Here is a 27,403-nt window from a genome sequence, read left to right as displayed (position 1 = left end):
TTTGTAATTCAGTGAAAATAATCAGCAACAGTAAAAAATGTAAACAAAATTATCTTTTTTTTTTTTTAATGTTTGTGCGAATTGCATATTTTAAACAAAAAGTTATGAAAATTATTTTTTACTAAATGCAACAAAATGTGGGGAGATGAAATTAAAATTAAATTATTATCCATTCAAAAATTGTTATATTTCTGGCTTTAATCAACATTACATGAGCCTTAAAATACTTATGCAACTTTCATTCCCATTGATTTGTGAGGATTGTAGGTTCTGAATCCAAAAAGTAATAGCGAAAGAATAAATCACTTTTCTTAATTTCATTTTTCTGAACAGGCGCATTGACAGAAAACAGAATAATAATAAAAATTCCATACAATCCAAAAATCGAAACAATCTTTCAACCCTTTCCCTAGACGTTCCAAGAAGCGCCCTTAAAAGTTATCTTCATTCATCTCTCCCTCAACCAAAAAAAAAAAAAAAAAAAAAAAAGAACAAAAATAATGCTCCTAGAGGAGGGGAGAAATTTACTTTCGAAGAAAAGTTAGAAACAAAATTTTACAAACGAAATAGCAAATGATATCACGTTGCGCCATCTACTGATGAAAACATCAACTACCACCCAAAACAAAACCAGTTCTGTTGCCATCGCATTTGCGAAAAAAATCGGAGTGTTCTCGAGCGCACAGACAGACTGACAGATGAGAAAGATCGGGACAGTAAGGAAGGATTGGGAAAAAGAGAAGCACGTTTTCTATTTCTTTAAAAATTAGGACACGCACGCTGAAGTCGCTGCTGAAGACGAAGAAACGGTTTCAGTTGGTCGCGAGAGCTTTTTCAGTGAAAGGCGTGCTTCGGACGGAGTGCTACTCAGTTTACTTACTTACTGTGTGAGAGGGATTTTTCGCCTCTATTCATATAATTTTGTGAATGTGCGGGTGTGGGTTCTCTGAGTCACGATGAGATTTTATTCCCGGACCATCTGCTGGCCCGTTGGGTGATGAAAGATTGTGTTAGCTCTATCGGAAAAGGCAAGCGATTTTAAATTGCTCTCTCTCCACTTGTTTAACTGCATCGCTAAATAAATTTATCGCCGCGCTGTTCTTTTATAAACTTATGTTGCATATTATCTTTCATGAATTCAAGATATTTTATACAGTTGTATTTCTTCTTCTATCTAATGAGTTATGTATTTTACTATTTTTATTTAAAAATTGTGTATTTTTAATAATATTATATTATAATGCATCATCATAATAATTTAAATAGTTCTAAATAATCTTCTCATATGTTAAAACGCTTTTATTATTATTATTTGGATTGCATTTTTCTGTTTGAAATGTTTTATTACATTTTTTTGAAATTTTAAAATTGTGTAATATTTAGAGTTGCAAGTTGTGCTGATCTATATGATTTAAAAATTATATGGTTTCTTTAAAATTTTAATAACATCTTTTTAATATTTTTTTTACTTTTATGCACATTTTTCTTAATTAATTAAATAAGTCTTAATTATAAGCAGAATAATTAAAAATCGTCTGTGTAGTAAGAAAAACAATTAAATCCGTTACAATATCGTTATTTTTTTTATTCGAAAACTAAACCACTTTGAAAGCTTATATAATTTTCCGAAAAAGCAGTTGAATTTTTGTTATTTAAATAAACAAACAAAAAAAACATTTTTGTACTACATTGATATTACGTCATCTTTATGTAGTTAAAAGATATTATTTTTATATTCAATTTTCATATTTTAATCACTTTAAAATTTTGATTAGCCATTTATAAATATTATATTCTAAATGTTTCTTTTTTTTCTTTCAGGAGAACATTTTCACATTCTTCTATATTTTTTTATACGAAGTGAAGCTTACAAGACATCAGTGATGGTCGTTCTTTGGTGATTCAGTTCGTGAACATATTAGTGCTTAGTGCGTTAGAACTGGATTATCTAGAAATTAATTGGTGTGCAAAGTGTGTACATAAACTTTTTTCACAATGAAGTGCCAGATACAACTAGTCCAAATAGCTATTTTAGTGACTTTAGGATATTTCTTACATTCTGTCTCTGGACAAGGTAAGTTTAATAAATTTATTTATTAAACTTTTATTTTTACTCTATTATATCGTTTAATTAGGTTAAAAAAAGAATATACTTTAATTATTACTCAATAATTTATGGAAGTTATTGATTAACATAGAAATTTTGGCGTAATTTCTGAGTATAAAATGTAATAATTCTGAAAGAAGAAGAGATAAATCTTATATCGAATGATCATTAGTGTAAAAATTATTTAAAATAAATATAAAGGAAAATGATAATTATATCTGTTGTCATTAATGGCATAATATTTTTATAATGTTGTTTTATTAAGATATAATATGAGTATATGTTATAGTAATCATTTTATTTCACTAATTTTTAAATTATAATCAAATCATATATACCATTTTAAAATATTTTACATTCGATTAAATTTCTAAAATTTTGAACTTAATTTTATAAATCTTGAATTCGAAACACTAGAGGTTAAATATTTAAAATCGTAAATATTTGAAGATAAAAAAAAATTAAAATGTCATTAAGATATAATTAAATTGAATTAATTTGTTTGAAAAGAATATATCTGGAATTTCAGATTTTCATTGGCCTATTTGAATAGGCCATTTCTTTTCTCCATCTTTCAAAATGAAAAACATTCACAAAATAATTACTTTTCATCTAATTATTTATTTTTTTCTATTCTTTAAAAGGAATTCTACCTTAAGAATAAGTTTGTTACTTTTGAAAACTTTTTTAAAATTTATTTTTTGTGTTAAAATATACGAAAATATATATTAAATAAACAATACATTTTTCCATACTTTACTCTTCTAGAATCGTTTGAATAAAATCGTTTGAGCATTATTTCGACTAATCGTTGTTAATATAAGATAAAGATATATAAAAAAAATATTTTTTTTAAATATAGATCCCTGGTGTTCTTTCCAAACAGAATATTGGCTTTCTGCGAATCGATGAATCCTTTTTCTTATCAGTGTTTAGATTTATTCTTTTTTTTTCTTCTCGTACTTCCTGTTGGGTTGGTCCATTAATTGATTACCATGCGCTTATCAGATATTTGATGCGTTCCGAAGTGTTGAAATTACGATCAAAAATAAATTAAACTTTTATTATTGGATAAACTTTTAGATGCCTTTCTGTATTGAGAAAAGTTGTTCCTTTGTAAAGAAAGTTTTTACATTTTAATAAAAATGAAAGATTGTATCAATGATTCAGTAAATTAAGGATTGTAAAATGTGATACTGATAATTTATACAAAAAAAATTCACGTGTAGTAGAAAAAAATGGCATAAATTTTCGAATATTCAAGGAAAAGCAATAAAATTATGGAAATATGAAATTCTTGATATTATCTAATTCTGTCTTGTTAAAAAATTATTTGCCTTTTAAATAATAACCTAAAAATATATCGAATTAAAGCATAAATCTTTTCGGAAATATATAACGTGTTTAAAAAAATCGTAACCGTTATTATTTTATTCTTTTATTTTTATCAAATTAAAATAACAAATTATCCGATGAATCCAATGAAAAGAATATGCTTAGAATGGTAACGTTTCCAAATAATGGAATATGCAATTCGGTTACATTAGAAGTGTTCTAATTTCATCTTCGCAAAGAGCTTAATATGAGACAATGGTCGTTTTTATCTTAGATGTGTGAAAAGTACGATTTGTCATTTATTCGATATAGAATTAACGTTTTAAAAGTTTTTGAAACAAGGTAAATAATTTATTTTTAATAATCCATAAACAATAATTTTTTTTACTAAAAATATCTTTTTAAAATCTTTTATAGATGATTATTATTTATATGAATGAGTTTAAATTGATTTGCATGTAATGACAAAATTGACAGTATTATATATTTAATTAGGTGGGGAAAATTAGGTGGGAGTTTTTTTCTGACTTACTATATTAATTGAATTCTTATATTATTAAATATTTCTATAATATCCCTTAAAATTTACTTCAAGGAGGATTTAATAGTTTACTTTCAAAAAGGATTTTAATAGTTCAAGATTTGAATAAAAATCCGACAGTCATTTTGTAAGTGGAAATATAAATTAAAAATATAAAAATTCATTTAATTTTTATATTTTGGAACGTAGAAAAAATTCAAACTTGAGGAGATCGCAAAAAATATTTGATTTATACAGTAAATAAAATAAAATAAAAATTTCTATCTTTAGGGAAAACAACAATTATTAATAAAGGACAATAAAGATTTTTTTTAATTATTTAATATCTTTAAAGTACATAATGGATAAATAAATTGCAAGTTCTTTTAACCAATAAACTATTAAGATTGATAATTAAAATATATAAATAATTCAAGATTAATGATTTCAACTACAATAAATAAATAATAAATAAATCTTATAGTAAATGATAATAAAATTTAATATACAATAAATTGAATACAATAATTGAACAACATAATTTTAAAATAAGTTGGCTAATTCACATTTTTAATACGTTCAGAGTTTCGAAATAAATAAATAAATGAGAATTATTATTATGATAGAATTTAACTACTGAAAATAAATAAATAAAACAAATTTGCGATTTTGCGTTTTGATTTCGAAATAACGAAAAGAGATTCGAATTGTAGAAGATGCTGTAGCATTATATTAACAAAAAATTCAAGTAGCCAGTAAAAAAAAATAAAAATTATAAATACTCCAATAGTTTAACTCCTATATGATAAAAGAAGGAGAAAAAAAAAATGTTTTTAGAAGCTGCAGTAAAACAGATAAAATAAACCCACACCCACATATTAAATTAGCTTCCTAGTAAATGCTTCTGCAACTAGTATGACCGAGTTTCGTCTGTATCAGTCTACACAGTAGGTTGTGTTGAATTATTTACAAAGATTCGTTTAACCTTTTTGTTGATGAGATGATAACATTTAATTATTTTGCACTCAGAGAAAGATGTATTCCATGTAGATTTGCGTGATCTATATAATTTAGGCGAATCTAAAACATGTTTCTTATAACAACAAAACTAATTCAAATTTAATTTAGTTCGAATGATTGTGTATAATTTATAGCCATATTTATTTGGCATTTTCAAAATTGATATTTTTTGAAGAAAAAGACGCAGTAGTTTTTTTTAATGATATAGTCTAATAATGCATCTAAATTTTTATTATGATTTCTTGAAGTTTTTTTTTATTGTCATAAACTATGCTTTTTAATTATTACTGAATAATGACGATTTGCACTATATATACATATTATAACAATATAAATAGAATTTTTTTAAAACAAACATATGCTTGTCTGTGAAAACTATATAATTTTTTATAGGAATTTAATTAAAGCAAATAACTGCAAAAAGCAATAAACGATTTTTGTTTTAATAATTTTTCGTATAGCATTTTTCAATCTTTTGAAGCAAAACATTTCATTTAGGCAAAAATAATGGTGTGAAATAGTTTTATCTCTATCAATATACAAAGAAATTATTTTTATAAAAAGAAAACAAAACAGTAAGCAAGCAAAATGCTTTTGTAAATGAAATGAATTTGTTTAAACTAAATATTTTTCTTCTTCTTCTTCTTTTTTTTCATTCAAAAACTAATGGATGAATGATAAATTTGAAATAATTAATATTTCTGAAAAGAAAAAAAAAAGAAAGAAAAAAAGAAAAGAATAAGCAAAGTTAAATGTTTTTAAAAATGAAATGAATTTGTTTAAGCTAAATATTTTTTCTTTTTTTTTTTCATTCAAAAACTAATGGAAGAATAATAAATAATTAAGAATAATAAATAATTAATATTTGTGAATAAATGGCAGACGATAATTTATTTATCTTCTTGATTTCGATAATATATTTAAAATTTATCTTATTACAAACATGCCCAAGAAATACTGCGAATAACTACGCCTCAACCGTACCAATTCGTCGCCACTAATTCATATTAACTTCGAATTTATTCGTTTGCTTTGCTCAGCGCCAATTTCTAGTCCTTATCCTTTCATTCCTCTTCAACCCCACTTCACTCCCCTTCGAAATTCATCCCTTCAGTTACGGTCAACGAGGGAAAGTGAGAGTGATGACCCTCCCAGTAATAAGTTATCTACAAGGGTCGGAGACCAAATAATTTGAAATGTCAGTGGTTGCGTTGAGTGATATCGAAGGCCCCCTCTCCCTCCCTTTCCCTTCTTATCACATCCCATCGCATCCATGCCCCTTCCCCCATTTCCATAAACGATGATTCTGGACTCACCCGCCTAAGGCTTAAATCTATGCAAGAACGAAAGTTTCAAGTCGGCGAATCGATTTAGAGTTAGGGCAGATTTAGGGAATAGGGGAGGAGAAATACTCAAAAATAAAACAATAAGAACAATCGATAATGATAAAAATGTATAGTTTGTTGTAAAGGGGAAACTTTCTTCATAATTTTCAGCAGCAAAGCTTTTCTGTGAGTTATTAATGACATTTGTTTATTTTTCATTCTTATCCCTGTTAATTAAGTTACCTGAAATTTGAAAAAAAGAATTGTTTTACTTGCAAACAAATTATATTTGCTGAAAAATTTGAAAAATGCAATAGACATTATTAAAAATTTGTTTTACTTTTCTTCAAAAAGTAATTAAAGATTTTTCAGTTTGAAGTACATGTATTAACGTTCGAAGTATCTTTTATAAATACATGACTTCTTTTGGCGACTATAGAAAAGTCTTTCCCACGGTACCGTATATCTTAAAATAAATATAATAAATCGGATCTCCAAGTTACCACTATCGGAAGACAAATGAAAATAGACCATTGCCAATGTATTATTTTGTCAAATAAACAATATAGAAGAGACACTCAAGTTGACTAAGAGAGAGTAGTTTTGAAAGTGATTAATCACTTAAAGAATAATGACAATAGAAATTCTTATGACAGTTTAATTTGTCGGGAATCAGGCTGAGATTTGAGGAAACAATTTACCAAAGCATAAGCGTCAGGGAAACATTAAACATCTTTGACTAAGGTATTTTTGAAACATTTTTAACGTGCCAATTCACTTGGGATAGCGATGCTACAGCGTTGATTATATATTGTGTGGAATTCCAAGCATTATCATTTAATTAGAATGTGACCCATATCTTTAATGAAATAATCAATGAAACAAACATTATTAATATTTTTTTTAGTGGAAAGCGGTTTAGTTACAGTTACAGTTAACAGCTGGTCATGAAATGCAATAAAATTTAACGCATTTTTTAATTCAATATAATTATTTGAAAAGACTTTTATTCAAAAATTAACCTATAAAGTTTGAACAATTAACTATTCAGATGTTATTTGGGTTATGATATGATAGACGCATGAAAATGCATTTAGTGGCAATAAAATAACAAATAATACGATTACGCGACTGATCAACAAGGAAAAATATGTTAAAAATTATACCATAAAAATGAACAAAAAGAGAGAGAGGGAGGGAAAGACTTTATGTATTAAAGAGATATTTAGGTACAGTTACAGTTAAGAATGGGCAATGAAATATGGTTCAATTAAATAAACTTATATTCAATATAAATTTTTGTGGCTGCATTTATTAAAAACCCACTATATGAATAATTAACTATTCAGAAACCATTTTGATTATGAAATAAAAATAATGACATACAGAAATGTATTAATAGCCAATAAAATGATAAATAATACAACAATATAACTAATAAACAAAAAAAGTGAATCAAAACTTCACTCAGAAAAATTATGATTAAAAATGATGCACGAAATATTACTTTATTATTTATTTAAAAAAAATTAACTATCAAGAATATAATGTTTATTTCATGCGGAATTTTAATATTTTCTGTCTGATATAAGAATTCGCATATTCGCTAAAGTGTTTTGTTCTTTGCATTTCAGCTGAATCAAAACATTTCATCCCTAAAAACAAATTCGTTTTATAAACTGCAATCAAAAGCTAGGAGAGCAAACCCATTTGCAAAATAATATACTTTAAATTTCAATAACAGTAGAAAACTGTTCTTTAAAATGTCATTTGTTTTTTTTCTCGAGAACTATAATGAACCTCACTACTCAAAATTGAAAAGAATCCAGACAGTTCACGAAATGAAAATCTTCTCTTAGATGTAAAATAATGAAGTCATAATAAAACAGGAAAAGGAAATCCGCAGTGACAAAGTGCCACTTCGATTGTTAGTTTTAAGGGGAAAAAACTGTAATCACTTCTCTACTTCAAACACAATGTCCTAATGTGGTTTCTTTTTCCGTAGCTTTTGTCCCAGTCGAAATGATACACCGTGTCAATGATAATTCGGCAGCAAAACTGGCGCGAAAAGTTTGGTCACGCCTAAAAGAACCATTTGGGAGATTTACTTTTGGCTCGCGTTCAAGAAAAAAAATTGGTTGAATGTTTGCTTTGAAAACAAATATCGAATTCTCTCTCGGATGCTACAATCCACTGACACTTCTATCTTATTTCGTTCGGTCTATTTGCTTTAGGCGAGTTTTAAAAAATGGATATTTCTTCCAATACTTACCGTCTGAAGAATTTTTTCTTAAAATATTGAAAGCTATTTCTTAGAATTAGAAAAGCTGCAGTATTTATCTTTCTTTTGTTTACGTTATCGTTCAAATGCATGCATCAGTTATTTTATAAAACATCTACTCTATGATGAAATAACTGATGGTGAGATGTTTAAAGTTTTATAGATTAATGATTTCTCACATTAAATAATTAATCTTCGGAACTGCAAGTCATTCGATTAGTTAATTAATTGTAAGAAGTAATAAAGTCGAATAAAGACTTTTTTTTTTTTTTGCGATTTAAGTAAAGAACGGTTCCCATTTCATGTTACGCTGGGTCAATAAAGATTCACATTTTTCGTTTATTGTTCATTTTTTGTTCGATCGTTTGAAAAATCCATCACTCAAATTTGTTCTACATTAAGAATATTCTGTGTTTTAAAATGAAAATACATATAATATATTTAGATTTCGTTAATTCTGAGTTTTAATATAAGAAATAAATTTAATATAAGTCTTAATATAAGAAATAAATTTAATATAAGTTTTAATATAAGAAATAAATTTAATATAAGTTTTAATATAAGAAATCTAACTTAAATAAATAAACAAAATTAACTTAACATAACTACAATACTTAATTCATAAACATAACTATGAAACTAAGTTATTCTTACGAAATTTATTTTACTTAATATTATAAAATTTATTTAACGAAAAAAACATCGTTTTATGATTTGATAGTGTTTATGTCATTATTTTATAAAATAGCTAATTAATAGTTGTCTAATTTGCATGCATTTAATACTGTAATTGATTTTATTCCTAAATAAATAAAAGCCCCTAGTCAATGCGTTATTTCGTATTACAGCTTTATTTTAATTTATAAATCTATATAAATAATCTATATAAATAAGAGATTATAAATATTCTATAACAAATTAGAGATATTGCATTTAGCAATATGGCACATATCGTTTTGAAATTGTAAATATTGCGTATAATGAAACTGCATATCAAATTAATTGCTTATATTTTTAAAAAATTACAACCAATAATGTAAAGTTCTATAAAAGTTTGAGACTTTTCAGTTTAAAGCAGTTAAATTTTGCTGAAGAAAACGAAAATCTTTCATCAATATTGACTTTAAATAATTTGCTTATCATTGAAGAAGCTATAACATATATCATTACAAATAATATTTATTGTTTATAAATTTTCGAGACTTCTGTAATTAACACCACATCAACTTTCTGCGCTTTGTACGAAAAAAATCTGTAATTGCTGTGTAATTTGGAAATTTTAATCAAGCATGATCTTAATTATAAAGATGAGCTTTTTCTGAATCTTGAATACTGTCATCAATAACAGTTCTTTCATATTGGTAACACAAAGAGTTTACCTTTACTTTTGTCATCCTTAATTGCAAACTCGGTGCAAATTACAGACAGCTCTTGCCATTTTTAATTAAATTCCATACAAAGGTGCCCTAAGAGCGACCTAAAAACTCATTGCACACGTTTTCAGTCCTTTACCTTTTTGTCATCCTTTTCAAATAGAGTCTCTAAAAGCTAACGACACTGCTATAATTATAATCACTCTCCGTTTCATTCTTTACGAAAACATGCTCCACTTTTGGCAGATATGTGCCATTGCTGTAAGCTCGCAAACCAGCCAACTCGCTTCCCATTTCCTCTAATTTCAATCTTTTCTGTCAAGAACGTGTTTTTTATTTTTGGTTAAGAAGAAATGTTGCCCCTTTACATATTGCCAAAGGGAATTTGGCTTCTTCTAAGGAATTTTTAGTTTTGGTAATGGGAAGTGTAAAGTATGCAAAAGTAATGAATAAACTTCTTTTTTCTTTCATTTTTTGAGAGGAAAAGGTAGAAAAAGATAGCCAAAGTTTGGGTTTTGTCATAAAGGAAGAAAAGAGATTTCAGATGTTTACAAAAAGTTATTTTAAAGAGAGTATTCTGGACTTATCATTTGAACTCTCTCAAAGAACGAGTATAAAGTGATGGTTCTTAATAAACTTACGCTTTTTTTTGTTACTAATTGTTCAAATATTGATAACAAATAATTGCAAAAATATTATATAGCTTGGAATTTACTATTGCGTAGTCTTTGTCAGAGTCACTTAATTTCAATTTTTTTTTTTATATATCTATGTATACTTTATAAAGAAATCAGTTGTGCCGGCGCTATGGTCTAGGGGTCGCATGTCTTCCCCGTGACCTCGGCGACCCGGGTTCGAGTCTTGGTTCAGGCATGGTTGTTCTCTACCCTGTGTTCTTTCTATGAGGTGTGTGAAAGATCTCCCGCCCTCCTGTAAAAAGTAATTGTGCAAGCGAGCGTGTGAATGTCATCTTCATGTGAGCTAAAGTCAGACTTCTGCTCTCGAGAGCTCAGGGTCCTTACCTTCAGAAGCTACGGCACCCCTCTCTCCCCGATCTCTTGGCCTTGGTTTGAATTGGAGTTCAATCCAAGGGGGATGAGCAACAACATTACCACATTGTAGGGCAACGCCATTCTAATACTGGATATATTTAATTGACCGCATATGAGCACTGTAGTGAATTATTATATTCCGTATTAAGGCGTAGATCATGCATCTCCCTTCACGTAGAGATTATTGAAGTTAGGACAGCGAATTCCACTCCACTGTTGTGCTCATATGCGGTCAATTGGAATTTTATTAATTAAAAGTTAAGGTTCGGTATGCAAGCGCAGGGTTACGTAAGCAAACATTATGGTTCAAGATTTGCATAAAATAATTAAAACTTGGAAGAGAAAGAAAGAGACAGATTTAAATAAGAACTACTCCATCTTTATTGAAATTGAAAAGTTTTTCTATAATTCAAAACTATTTTAATACTTTCTTAAATTGTTCAAAACATGGATATGTACTTTTAATGGCCAATGAAGATTGAAATTCACAGTTGAACACAAACTTTATGTTGTAAATACATAACACATTTAAGTTGCCATTCACATTGTTTAATTTAATTTTGTATCATTCTCTTTGTGGTTTTTAGAACAATCTGTATCTGCATTCTTTGAAGCCATCTGTGTTCTTTCAATTTGTATTATGCGAAGTTGAAAATTCTTTGATGTAACAAACTTTCCCATTTTATTTAAAAATAACGTTGTAAATGATAAAATAATTTGCTTAATTAATTTTATATAAAATAATACTTTTTTCATTTTATATCAATTATTTAAAAAGCTATTGTTTACTGACGTGTTAGGATTCCGTCGAGTGGTAATATTAAGCAGAATTTTATTACCCATCGTATGATGCCTTCTAAAAACAAACTATACTACTAACAAATGCTAAAGTATAAGCAAGGTTTTAATAAAGATTTCTTGACAAAAATTGAATTTTTAATTTTTTTATTGATGAAAAATAACATGGAAATTTCGTCCCAAGGATTGCTGTGTATAACAGTTAATCCAAAAAATATAACCCATTGAGTAAGCAGACTGCTTAAAAAAACACATATCGATTACTTTTTCCTTATAAGTATGAATTTACAAATCTAAAGGAAAAGGGAAGAAAATCTAATAAGGAAGTTTCTGATAATTATGCTCGCAAATATGCTAATAAAAATAAATCTTATCAAAATTGAAGAAAATACCGACATTTAGTACTTTATTGACGCATTAAACAATTGGCAGATTATCCCTCAAAGTATCTTACTGGCACAAATATTCTCGATAAATCTAATGGGAAAATGAAAACTTCCTAAACGGAAGTTTTTCCCAATCCACGTCACATAAAAATGCTAATAATCACCCTTTAGCAACTTCACTACTATACCTGGGATCGAATTCAGACTGACCACAAACTGCCTTCCGATACTGACCCTACTGAAAGATCTTCGAGGTTATAACAGGTTTAAAACTGGATTGACCTATTTAAAGCGGCTGTTGTAAAACACCGCAAACCACGTAGTTGCAATCAAGCCTTCCAGCATTTACACATTTAGAAGGTGACCTTTTTTCTCCGTCTTGCTCATTGACACACCTAATAACAGACTTTTTTTTAATGAATACGGACTTGGTGGTCGAGAGCAAAAGCGGAAGGTATTTCATCAGTCTGAGATGATTGTTTGTCTTCAGGGTATTGACGTCTGTCCTGATGGGTTCTGGAAGGCTCTAAGGGATGGGTTCAATCAATTCGTGCATTCTAATTGAAAGTCGAAGCGAGAGTAATAGCTTTTCCCGATTGGATTCGATTGTGTTTGTCTGTAAGTGCGTGTTGAAAGTGATTGGATGATTGTTTCTAATTGTTTCTGTTTTCTTTTGGGATTAAATTACTTGCCAGAAGAAGATGGCAGGCTGGAGCAAGGGCAGGCAAACATTCACCTTGGTTGTCAAAAAGAATCGGGAAATCCGCTACTTTTTTAAAATGTTGAACCAGTGGGACTAAAGAATGTTGGAGAAGCAGTATTGAGGATGTTTGGATGTATCAGATACTGTCATTAAAATGATTGCTCGTCTTCATATTATTGCTTGTTACGTTATTAAATTACTTGCCAGAAGAAGATGGTAGGCTGGAGCAAGGACGAGCAAACATTCACATTAGTTGTCAAAAAGAATCTGAAAAGCCACTAGTTTTTTTAAAAATATTGAATCAGTTGGACTAAAGAGTTTTAGGGAAATGTGAGGATGTTCTCCCAGGCAATGTTGGGAGTCTCAGATATTGTCATTCAAAATGATTGCTCGTTTGCTCGTTTTCAGGTTATTAAGCTTAGTCTCTCGACGGATTCTAGGATGTTTCCTAGGATTATTCAATAATTTGTACGTTTTATGTGGAGATGAGGGTGGTAACTTACCTGAAGTGGTTTAAACTGTATCTGTCTTTAATATCACTGTTCTTGTTTTAAAATCATTTATCCAATTTTGTTCTTGCTTTAATATAGTCGTTGTTTTCTTTGTTGAATTAAATTAAAAGCTAATGAAATGAACAGAATTGATAAAATTACATTTAAACTTGAGAAATGGATTTCTCCTAACAGAATCGCAAGACCATTGAGAAGTTATATTGATCAAATTAGCGAAATATAAAGTTTAAATTGTAAAATAATAAATCCAGCCTGAAGACTTTATCAGAGGTCATCTTCATGCAGGGATTCAAACCAGGGATTTTTTCTGTGAGAGCCATTATATTGCGCACACTTGAAAACTAGTCAAGAAATAACAATGCGTTATTAAGGATTTTGTAAATTCAATATTTTGGGGGAACGCCAGAAAGAAGATATAACTAAATGAATTTGACTTCCACGACAGTATTTATTATGTGGTATTTATGTATTATTTGATTAACGTTGTTATTTAAGGCTTTTCTCAAAATGCAGTTTTTTGAGAATTGTTATTAATTAAGCTTAGTGGGAGAGCTGATTAGAGAGTAGCTAAGATTTAGTAGAAACAGGTATTTATGGAAGAATCATGGAACATTTTCAGCTCTATAAAACTTGTACGGTTTTAACATGATAAATTGCTCGATTAAGTTAATACGATAATTGTTTACCATTAAAGTCGTTGCCTTAACCATTTCAAACTTTAAAAATTAAATTAAAACTTATTTGCAAATATAATAAATTTATATCATATATAAATTCTGTTTATAACCTACTATGAAATTAATTTACTAATACTAATAATTTATGCTATTAATGATCAAAAATATACGCATAATAGGCTTTTATAGACTATAAAAGAAATTTTTAAAGCACAATAAAGTTATTAAAATTCGAATCAAATTCTTTATTTCCTAAATACATATAGTGCTTTACATAAGCTTTAGAAAACTAACAAATTTGTTAAGGTTATGTAGATTCTTTGGTAAATTTCAAGAAAATTCAAGATAACAGACTAAAGTCAAAGGAGGAGTTTATAGCCGCTCTTGTAACTTTAACTATAACTGGCTATCCAAGAAAGTGTTAGTAGTTTTCTTTGGAGCTGTGAATATTTAGCGAGAACCAAGCGAGCAAATAATGATTGCCATTAAAAATTTCTACCTTCTTTGTTGTTGTTGTTATTATATTTTTTAAATTAATGTTGTAAACTTATCCATGTGTTATGTGATCTTATTAGATAATTTTTATACTAACTGGGTTATTTAATGAATCCAAAATAGCCCCAATACCGTATTTTTTTGACAATTTTTCAATGCAAGAAAGTAGTAGTTTGGGAAGCACTTCCCATAAAAATGCGAGAAAACTGGATTTTGGGAAACACTCTTCTTAAAACTCATTAATCCAAAGAACAATTTCCTATTTCTGTGAATTAACTAAATATTTTCTAACCTTATAAAAAAGTGCTCACTTGTGGCAATATATACCTACCCTCGTTAAAATAAAATAAAAACCTTTTATAGTGTTCTCTTTCTGGCGTTTGGAGAAGACTCGAGGGGTGCAAACATTTACATTTTCTTCCTGAGTTATGAAGATGTTTTAAAACAAAGTCTCCGTTGAAGCAGAAATTATATCCATCCAAAAGAAAAGAATTTGCTTTTTTGGCACAGTATCATCGTTTTACAGCTTACCTCTTTCCTTCCTTTTTCCCTGAAATCGCCTTTGAGAATGTAATTGAGAATGTGAAATAGTTTAATGTTTTTTTGGAGGGAGCGTTTACATATTAAAATAAAAATTTCAAAATCTCTTGAACTATTATTTTTCTTTTATAACTCTCAAATAATTGGACATCTTAGATTAATTTAAACAGTTCCAATTATACAGGGTGTTTATAAAGTCCCGGACCCATTTTGATGTTTAATAACTCATAAAATAATAAAGATAGATTTAAATTAATAACATAAATGGTTAAATAGACTCAAAAAGTTTCATGACCCTTGTCAATGAACTTCCACGTGTGCCCACTTCGTCGCACGGAGAATATCAAGTCGATAGTCAATTTCACGCCAGGTAGCGACAAGCATGTCGGCATCCACAGAGCCATTTGCGCATATTATGGCGATTAACAATGCCAGAAACATGAAAGGATGCTTCATCGGAGAACATTATGCTCTTCAGAAAATCAGCAGCATCTTCTATCCTCCTTAGCATATCTGTTGCAAAGGCCATCCTCCTAGGCCTATCGTTCGGTTCCAAAACTTGAACAATTTGAACTTTGTATGCATGCAGTCTTAATTTTTTCTTAATAACCTTGTACACAGTCGAAATTGGCATATCCAATTCTGTTGCCGCTGATCTCACAGATATTCTAGGATTGTGTGAAAATGTCTCTTTGACACGCTCAACATCAAAATCACTTGTGCAAGGACGTCTGGAACGTTTGTTATCTTCGATACTTCCAATTTCTAGAAAATTCTTTTTCCACCGCAAGATGCTGTTTTTGGATGGAGGAGCTTTTTGGTAAATTCTCCTGAAATCTCTCTGTGCTTGCACTATCGATTTCATTTCTATGAACCACCATAAAATCTGTGCTTTCTCTTGTGGTGTATGCATTCTCCTTAATATCCGCTCGAATAAAACATCACATAAAAAAGTACTACATAGAACAAACACATCAAAAGTAAACATAATATTGCAATAGTTGCCAAAAACAAAAGAGAGAAAAATGCAATTATTAAGCAGACAATATTTAGAAAAGTACAGGTATTTAGACTGGAAAATGAAATTATCTGAAATTAACCACATGTGCAGACGAAATTTACAAAAGTAAAAATATTCAAACCTGAAAAGGAAAATATATGAGTTATTCCATCAATAAATGCCATAAGTTTGTTTATATCTTTATTATTTTACGAGTTATTAAACATCAAAATGGGTCCGGGACTTTATAAACACCCTGTATATAAATTATATATATATATATATTAAAATCATGTGGATTCTTCCAAATTTTCAATAAAGCGTTTCCTCCCCCCCCCCCGCCCCTTACAAATGGATAGCTTATATTGAAAAAATTAAGAAAAAAAAAACATTATTTGCCGACAAATTTTTTTACTGATTTTCACTATTCACAGAATACATTAACCCTATGCTATTGAAGATTTCTGCTTAACAGAATAATTCCTTAAGATATTTTTAAATTACATGCTTATGTTCGTATTTCATAGTAATAAGAAATGAACAGACGGCATTGATTGAACGGAATATTCTCTGTTTTATTTTGTTATCCCTGCTTGTTATGACTCCTTTCACCAGTGTATAGAGCTTCCCTTATTGAAATTCAGAAAATCTTGTCACTATTTTCTAATTATTGTGCTTCTCTTATTATTTTGTATGTATTAATTAAGTAACTTTAAAAATTAAAATATTACTTTGAATTCATTCATAAAATGTTTTAAATCGGAAAGAATCTTTGATAAAAAATATTTTAAACAGATATTTAATTTTTTTTTCTACAAAAATTTCCTGACGTCATTCGATGCTGTATAGTTGAGCAACAATGAATAACTAATAGAAATACGCATTTACATCATAAATAGAAGTATATATTTTGAATGTCCGTTCATAAATGTAAATTATTGAATTCAATATATTTTGTTATCAAGCAATGTAAACAACCAGCTAACTTTATCTAATAAATTTCTATCTCTCTATAAATTCCATTGCCAATTATTATATGTAAGGTCATTTATTACCATTTATTTCATAGATATTCTTTCTAATTTAGCTATAGAACGCAGGAAATCGGTAATTTTTCAATCCTACTATTAATTTTAAATAATTTCGTATGTCACATTATGTAATAATGTTATTTGTATCTATTTTGCATTAATATTTTTTATAAACATTTGCATTGTACTATTTACAATGAAAACCAAATCAACAATTTACTATCAAGCATTTGTAATGTAAATTACTTATTTATTGGTCACAACCAAATATTCGATACAAATATTTATCTGCTAGGATCTAATATCTTACCAGTAAACCAATCATCGTCGATATTTGTAATTGATTAGCATTGATTGATTGCAGTTGTGCAATGGAGAAATTGTTTCCATTATATATGTGTTGAGATAAGTCTGTAAAGTTTTTAAATTTCTTGTTTATTTGTCGCAGCCAAATATCCGATACAAATATCCATCTGCTAAGGTCCGGTTGCTTAATCTTACCAATCTGATTGATTAATATTACCAATTAACCAATCATCATCAATTTTTGTAATTAATTACCATTAATTGAGCGCAAATATACAATGAAGTAATAATTCCCAAAATATACGTTTTGAGATAAATCTGTAAAGCTGTTTGAACACTGTCAGTTTTGCAAACTATTTTACAAATATCCATCTGCTTGGGTCCGGTTGCTTAATCTTACCAATATTACCAATTAACCAATCATCATCAATTTTTGTAATTAATTACCATTAATTGAGTGCAAATATACAATGGAGTAACAATTCCCAAAATATACATTTTGAGATAAATCTGTAAAGCTGTTTGAACACTGTCAGTTTTGCAAACTATTTTACAAATATCCATCTGCTTGGGTCCGGTTGCTTAATCTTACCAATCTGATTGGTTAATATTACCAATTAACCAATCATCATCAATTTTTGTAATTAATTACCATTAATTGAGTGCAAATATACAATGGAGTAACAATTCCCAAAATATACATTTTGAGATAAATCTGTAAAGCTGTTTGAACACTGTCAGTTTTGCAAACTATTTTACAAATATCCATCTGCTTGGGTCCGGTTGCTTAATCTTACCAATCTGATTGGTTAATATTACCAATTAACCAATCATCATCAATTTTTGTAATTAATTACCATTAATTGAGTGCAAATATACAATGGAGTAACAATTCCCAAAATATACATTTTGAGATAAATCTGTAAAGCTGTTTGAATACTGTCAGTTCTTCAAACTATTTTAATAAAGTTTCTTTTAAAACTATGTTTACGCATTTACACAATTAATAATATATTCATCATTACATTAGCATCGCTTGACCCAAAAAAGGAAGCGATTGAACCAAATATATTTTCCTTTTCCGCACATTTCACGCTCATTTCGAATTAAAAGCACGTACACGTGACACGTTAATGATTCATGATTATTCCTCTCTTTGGGAGGGATGAGCACCGTAATTTACTGAAAGTTCTGTGACAAGCAATAAATTCCGGGACTAAATACCTATATTCAGCCAAAACTTAGATCCAATAAAGGTTTGATCCTCTATAAAGGTAGGCAGCCCAGGAATGGAGAAAAACTCTCTTTTGGAAATGAATTTACTACTATCCGTGCATTTTGCTGGCGATGAGCCAAAAGAAAGGTGAATGCCACGACCGTGTAATCCCCGCTGTGAAAAAAATGGGACCCAATAAGTGAAAGTTACAAGCTAGGCAAGCAAGAAAAGAGGGGTTGAAGTTGGGTTGGGTTGTACAGATTGGATTACAAGTTCTAAAATTAAGAGCGGTTTTGGTTAGAAGTTGGCCGCCCACTCTTAGATGGTGCTTTTTCTGAATAAAGAGTCTGTAGGGAAATGGTTATGGTAATTTATTTATTTAACTTCAAATGTAAATTTAAAGAGTGGTGAAAATGATATGTAAATCTTTTTTTAAAGATAAGTTTTGATCGGAGCGATTCATCTTAGTTTAAGTTATGATTCAGAAATGTACTTTGACGGCATTCCAGTGGAAACTAAATTCAGTCCATGAGTAAATGATTGTTTCGTTTGTGTAAATGAAAACTTCTGTAACCGCAATCATTCGTTTAGATTTAATGTTAGGCTTTACCAAAGCAGTAAAAGGGATTTTTCTGTGATAAGTCACAGCTCGAATTCAATACAAAAAAATCATTTGTTTTAGTCTTTAGTCAAATTTGACAGAATAATTTTTCTAAATTTTCAATTTTATTTCTATGATTGTATTAAACTATTATATACACATAGTTGTAATTATTATTAATTTTTTTTGGTGCTTCTTAGCGAAATTATTTTTTGTCTTTTGGCTCTAGATTTGGGGAAAATTGTAATAAAAAGATTAACTTGTATGACTTTAAAAGAGCTAGAACCTAGACCATCTCTTTTAAAAATTGTTCACATTTACTTCATTCACAAAATGCAAATACATATACACAAGAGATATGTTACTATTTATGTTAATTTCTAACTATCAACTAAAGTTTTCTGTTAGTGGTGTAAACAAATTCTCGCATCTTAAAGTCACAGTGTTAATTCACTTATTATAGTTTGCACCATTCGGTGACGATAATATTAGAGTTCATGTGTATACTTGGTTCAATCTTTATTTTAATTCATTATCGTTGAATTTTTCTTCTTTCTTATTTAAAGTATTTGAAGTATTATTTAAAGTATTTAAGTCATTTAAAATATTTCTTATTTAATGTATCTTATTTACTCTCTTATTTAAAGTGTGTACGCTCACATTTAATTCGTGTTATGAATATACAAAAAGCTCTTCGTTTAAATGAAAATTATCGTTTTGAAACTTTTTTTATTTGCTTTAAACTAGTCGATTATACATGGAATCAATTTCTTAAAATATGCTTCGAAAAATAATTGAACTGGGAAGAATATTGTTAATTTAATAAATTAATATTGTCTTCAAGTGGCAGAATAATATTACCTTCAATAAAACATTTCAAATTCAATTGATATCAATATTAGAAGCAGACTTTTTTATGAAATTGATTTCTTATATTCCAAATCAATCGTTCAAAAAATACCATGCTGTGTTTTTTAAATTAGATGTTTGATTTTCATTTTCTCCCATTAATTTTAATTCTTCTAATTCAAACATATCTGTAATTTTTTTTATTTGTGCAAATACAGATTAGCGTTAATAAAAAGTCGAATAACATCGAATCTAAGATAATACAGGTTATTCTCCAACAACAGCAAACAAGTAAAATTGCTTCCCTTTATAAAACTGCTTTTACGAGTGTTTCTTTTTGCATCCAAATACATTTCAGCTAATTTACACTTGTTTATTTTATTTATGTTATCAAGGTTGTAAATATCTCCACATAATTACTAAACTGTTTATAAAGTTGCCATTCCGCATTGAAAAATTATACCTGCCAGCTATGCTTATTCTTATTTTTCATTCCCTTGTCATTTATATAATTTCGATTTTATTTATCAAGGCCTGTTAGTTCTTAATCTGCATTAGGAAAAACCACGTGAATAAAAGATCCCAATCCGGCAGTCTCCGCTGTTAAGATCTGATAACTGTTCTTGCTGTTACACTTCCTTTTGGAACCCCTTTTCACTGTCACCTACTGTCGCAGTCGACCAACCACCGATGGCCATGAGCCCACCAATTCTTCCTGTTAACGGTGGCATGCGAAAGTGTGTCACAAAGCCTGATTATGAATTCCTGTCGCATATAAATTTAAACTGTGTAGGTTACGTTTATCTGGGTGCGCTCACGGATCGAAGCTAAGACGTGGAAAAATGTTTCCACTGGAAGTTAACGATTGTTTTCTGTAATCAAAAAAAGCTGATTTGATATGCATGTATCTTTTTTTAAATCCCCTTGTATAGTTTGAGGCAGTATCAGTTCCTCGGAGGCAATGTTAGGATTAAACTGGCTTTGATTCATATAGGATATGATTAGATCTTTATTTCACTGTTAGGAAATATTAAGTGCGGGTTTTTATCAATGGGAATTTTGATATTTGGTCAGATAAAGTAATCGAATTTTGTAATTAAGATAAAGTTTGTATAATTGTTCTTTTCTTTTATGGCCATAAAAATTTAGAAAACTTCCGTATTCAGAAAGAGGAAATATGGCGAATATTTATTTGATAAATTTCCGTATTTGAAATTTTCTAAATTCATTGTAAAAGTGGTTTTAGAATCTTATTATAACACAAAAGAATATGACAAAATTGTACCTATAATACATTACTGTATATTGGCTCCAAATTTAACTACATTTTCTGAGCATATCACGTAAAATGGTATAAAAATATATTTTTAACGATAATGAAATATTAGGGTTTTTAATTTTCTGTATTTCTTTACTTTAAAACAATAAATACACTAATATTTTTAGCTGACTTTGCAAACTAAAAGGCATTAACACATTTTTGGCATTGCATTTTTATTACTTTAATTTTAAATTTGTCCTATTCAAAACTGAAAAAAATTTATTTGCTAGAGATGTTAAATACTTAAGATTTGCATAATTTGTTTGTATGTTTAAATCAGATCTGTTTAATTAACAAAAAATGTTCGAAAGCTAAAACTCAACTCTAATAATTCATTATAATTTCAGAATGTTTTTATAAAATGATAGATTTAAAGAGCAAAATGTGTTAACATTGTTATGTGAATTTTAAAACAAGGATTCCTTAGTATTTTTGTGAACTTTGATTCTAATATTTGAAAATATCATTTATTTAGTAGTTAGAGTGCGTTTTTGTCATGCAAGTTAAAAAATTTATTAATATTTATTATGTTAATTTCAAAAAAAAATATAAGCCTTCATTGCTTTAAACTCATTCGCTCAATATATGAAACATAACTTAGTTTTAAAAAAGTTTTATTCCCATCTTGATTTAAGAATCTTTAAAAGTCAGTTCATGTTGCTGCGATTTTTGCTGCCTTTTAGAAATCTGATTACTTATGAACTTAGTTTGAAAGAAAATTATAGGACAAGTTTATTAGGTTTCAGCGTCTGGGTTAAAAAAGGCAACAAAGACAAAAGGAATTACATGATTGCACAAACACTTAAAGCATTTTTTTTCACAGAATCAACAACTCAACTTCACAGAATCATTTTTTACACAACTCATTAAACCGTTACCTTTATGCATTATGCCCAATTCAAAAGCAATTCTAATTAAAGTTTGGAAAAGTCTGAAACTATTTCTCGCTTTGAGCTACAATGCAAAGGTTCCAGCTGTCAATCTTCGTCTAATTTAAATATTCTAAATCTCAGCCAACAATACTAGTTAAGAATTTGCATTCAGAACTTCCAATGTCAAAGACATCAAGGTCGGAAAAGGGAACTGAAACTTATTTCAGGGTGGTCACGCTCTGATTTGGAAATTTTTCTTTCTTCAGACATCGTACTGTAAAGTAAAAATGCAAAGGATATTTATACTTAACGGTCTAGTGAGTCCTTTTCAATAGCAAAACGTGCTCGATTAAATGAATTTATAGTCAGCACGAGGTAAATAAATGCAAATGGCTCCTTTCTTTTGATATGAATGGATTCTGAATTGAAAAATTATTTGCTTCAGGTAACATACAAAATAACCAAATAAATGTATTCATCCCACATTTATGTCATTTATTTGATTTGGGAAAACAAATAACTGAAATTGTAACGAGAAACATAATTTTGGATTTTCAAAATTATTGATAAACAGTTTGTTATGTAAATTTAATGATGCAAGAATGTAATTTGGTAATTTGATATTTTGGAATTTTAATAGCGTATTTCGTATGGAGAATTTGACTGAGTTTTATGCAGGTTAAAAGCGATTGAGAAATCAGAATCTAAAAAAAATAACAAAAACAAAAACCAGCCTATGAAAAAAAAACTTATTTTAAGGAAATAGTTAAATAATGTGTTCATTAGCATAATTTTTTTATCAAATAGCCAATTTGTTTGAAGATCACGCACTTAAATTAACTGTGTTTATTAATTAGAATTTATCAACATGTTTTTTTATATTATTGGCTAATTTGTTGTGAAATCGCAGCATTAAACTGACTGGGTGTTTTTTATTCCATTAATTTGAAATTTTTCATTTATATTTCCAACAAACTGATTTCCTGTTAATCGATAATTACAATTTGTTAACCAATACCAGTAACTGGTTAACAAACTTCATTTTGAAAATTCAATAATAATCTTAATTCTTCTAAGTGAATTTATAAGAAATTATTCTTACATTATCCACATGAGGATTTTATTTCATAGGCAGAATTACATTTTATTTCTCACGTATAAAATTATGAATGATACATATGCTAATCATACCTTTCCTAATCCTGCTTAATATCAAAATATTATAAAAACTAGTGATACAACTACGAAAGATTTCACGAAATAAATCAAACTAGAAGATAATGAATTAAAATTCTTAAAATGCTTTTGTTATGGTTTGTTCGGATAAAGTAGAAATAATTTCATAAGACATGACCATTATAATTCATGAATATTTGCATATTAAATTAATTTTAATGCGAATTCCAGATTACATACCGACAATTTGATGTTCATACAATTATTTTGCTTCGACCGTTTTACCATCACATTCTTTAATGACATAAGAAGTGGTGACCGAAATAATGCATTGGTGGTAATTTCTAAATCATGACTGGCGAATCCCCCAAACCATTAAATTACGACCATTAACCAAAGCATCAACCACCCACAAATTTCTCATTGTGATATTACTTCCCTTCATTACGTTTATTGTATCATCTTCTCATTACTTTCAAAGAATCCAAACAATACCTCAGCATAAATCCTTATATGCCTGAAGCTATATTCCAGCAATAAAGTCTCTGTGCCTGGTTGGTGAAACTGGAACTGGACTTAATGAAACTACCTCAATTGTTTTAACGCAGCCATAATAAGGTGAAATATGTACACTACCTTATTGTACCTTTACATGATGGAGAGACCCAAAGTAAGTTATGCTAGAGAATGATATTGTTTTTCCGGAAACAATGTATCCGTTTCACGTAACTGGTGGGCGCTCGAGTTGCCGTGGCACCCTGACACTAAAATCGAGTTACTGAGGAAAGGAAAAGCAAGAAAAGTATTGTTTCTTTAATCATATACATGCAACTTGATAATGAATGACTTATGGATCATATGTGATACATGAGAGGAAGGTTATTGTTCGTAGCTGTCTGAAACTTAGGAGGTAATGGATATTTCTGGGAGAGCTGTGATTTGGATTACTTATTGCAAAGTTTCCTTTTCATTCGACTGTCTTAATGGTTTAGGTGCTGCGTTTTCGTGATAGAGCGTCGTGTAGTGCGTGAGGAATGTAAAACGCGTTGATGATAATGAATATTATATTTTTCACGAAGTTTTTTGCTTTCAGCCACATTTTTGAATGATAATGAAATAGTTTATAGGTAACTGATTTGCGGAACATAAAGAAGTTAGAGCGCTATTGAAAGCGCGCAATTTAAAAAGCGGATTACCTACAGAAGTAGCACAGAAATTAATACATTTTCAAACAGTTGTATGAAAGTAATGATCTGGAATGGATAAGTGGCTTTAGAGACATAATAATATTTCACGTCCTTTTTGTCATTAATTTAGCTGTCATAACGCAGTGATATTTTATCTTCGTTATATTTGTAGTTACGCTTTTTTAAATGTAACTACGATAATATTTTGGATGATAATGAAACGGTTTATATGTAATTGGTTTGAGGACCATTGCAGTTTTGAATACACAGTTTAAACGGCCGATTACTTTTAGAAGTAATGCAGAAATTAATATCATTTCAGATAGTTCTATGCAAGTAGTGACTGGACGAAGATAATAAGTATGTGAGACTTGTGATTTTTTTTTTTTTTCATTCTACATAAAATTTGATTTCAAAATGAGGCACGAATACATTCATATTTTTCTTTATTTTTTAAAACTCTTTAAGATTGGCATCGAGGTATTTAAATTTTGCCTCCCACTATTGCCACCTATATAAAAGATAAATTGATATCAATTTGTATTTGCACTATATACATTAATTACGTCATGGCAATGTAATTTTGAAATACCTTGAGCTTACTGTACAAATTAGAAAAGTGTGACGTCAAAGCAAATGTTAATATGCAAAAAATGAAAGTTCGCTGTAATGAAACAAATTAGAATTACGGTCTGAAAATTAATATTTTAAAATGGCATCCTTTATTCAACAAAATCAAGAGCAATTTGAAAACTTGTGTAATTTACCTAATTATGTTATAAACAATATATGATACAATTATTATGTTATAAACAATTATATAATAATGTAATGTATCTTATTATTAGCTGTTAAACCAAATATTTGCTTTAAAAAGAGGTAAAGATAAGTTTAAGTAAATTTTGTATGAAGTGATTAGAAAAACGACTAAAAACTGAATAAATAAACTTGAAATTTATTCTACAAGAATGAAGTAGAAATATTATTATTTACGATGAAAATATTTTAAATAAACTCATAAAAACAATACTACTAAAAATATATTTTAAGAGGGATTTGAAATTATTTTTGAGGAAGAAATTTTTATTTCCTTGTTTTTTTATCTTTTTGTGATTGACTGATTTGTTTTTATCTTACAAGTGCAGGAATTATACAATCAGTAAATTTGGAACTGTTTTAAGTACATAAATTATTTTACTTTAAAATTTTTGTTAACAGGGGATTGAATTTTCTGTGATATAAAAAAAATCACTGACTAAAATTTAAAGCAACTTCTATTTTGCGTTATTTTGTTTTAATTTGCGATTTTGCAAAATATTTTTCATTTTATTTAGAAAATACATGGTTCTCAGTGATTTCAACAATCGCATTATTCTTCTTTCATCAGTTCAAAGGGTCAGTGTGTGCACCATTTGCATATAATCGATTTATTCTAAGAAACATCTCCAAATAAATTTGGCACGAAATGTAATAATAATAAATATTACCTGAATTTTAAACCACGAATAGCATTCTATTTTTATAATTCGCATTTGAAACACTACTAAATATTATTGAAAAAGATACATGATCTAAAAAATTCTTACTTGATGCAAATTAAATTGCCTTACTTCCTCCCCCCCCCAAAAAAAAAACATTACCGAGGAATATATGTGCTTACAAAGTCACCGATTATTTCCAATTCAAGGTTACCACTCTTTCTCACCTGGTATAATTCGTTATTCGAAAATAGAATGTAGCAAAATACCCTAACGAATAATACACGACGTGCAACATTAAAACCACATTTTCGGAAAGCAACTCACACAAGAAGTGTTCTTCTTTTTACGATATCCATGTCATAACAACGCGGAACTAAGGACAAACACAAAGCATCCATGCTAACGTTTCTCCTGGGTAAAAAATAAATTCGTTTAGTAGGGTACGCACCAATTGTATCTTCACGTGTTTCAAAGCGGTAGTAAGTAACGGATATAACGTGATGGCCCCACGACGAGTCGTGACAAGATACAGTAACAAGAAAAGAAGGCTAAAAATCACCTTTTCCTGCGGAGCCCATGGCAGATAAATGAATCATCTGGACATTCGGTCTTCATCACGTATTCTTCTTCTTCTTGGATTGGAATTGCGTTGAGGGAAAATAATGTTTCTTTTGTGTTTTATAGCAGACGATTTTTTTTTCTCTTCGATATAAATAATATTTATAGAAGAGTTATTTTTCATATCGTTTGAAGAACATTAGATGGATCTGAGAAAAAATATTATTCTTCTGTGGTATACTTCTTTTTATTGCTATACGGTTTATATTTTTTATCAATTTTTTTGCGATTATATTTCATGTTTATATAAAAGTTAATTATCGTAAGAGACCTAGACCTTCTTAGTTAGACTTTTTTAAATGAATAATTACTTTTCTCTGGATGGTAACTTAATTTTTTTTGTCCCTTTTACCATTCAGTAGATATTTTCAAATGTTCCTTAATAATTCTGGTCCCCACATATACAGTTTTAAAATAAGGATAAAAGCGAATTATTCATTTTTCATTTGTTAATAATAATTACAGGAATCAAAATTGTTATAACAGCACTATTATTAGTTGAACAATAAATTCTCATTTTTTTAAAAAAAATATAATCTTTTGCATTAAAATTATTCTGACAATATAACTGTAACCTTTTTGTTCTTGAATCAGAACTATTTAAAAGTTTAAGCAATCATA

General features: G+C 28.7%; 1 protein-coding gene across 2 annotated transcripts in view; it reads left to right on the top strand.

Moving 5' to 3' along the window:
• Positions 1 to 27,403, top strand: part of LOC129971459 (protocadherin Fat 4-like) — a 246,097-nt gene that overhangs the window by 35,752 nt on the left and 182,942 nt on the right. For both annotated transcript variants that reach the window (XM_056085239.1, XM_056085240.1), the window contains exon 2: positions 1,822 to 2,074. In XM_056085239.1, the coding sequence (XP_055941214.1) occupies positions 1,996 to 2,074 (79 nt within the window). In that variant the 5' untranslated portion in view covers positions 1,822 to 1,995. The remainder of the gene's footprint in view (positions 1 to 1,821; positions 2,075 to 27,403) is intronic.

Source organism: Argiope bruennichi, chromosome 6 (genome assembly GCF_947563725.1).
Source record: "Argiope bruennichi chromosome 6, qqArgBrue1.1, whole genome shotgun sequence".
NCBI lineage: Eukaryota > Metazoa > Arthropoda > Arachnida > Araneae > Araneidae > Argiope > Argiope bruennichi.
Note: the sequence above shows the minus strand (reverse complement) of the source record. Positions and strands in the feature narration are given on the sequence as shown.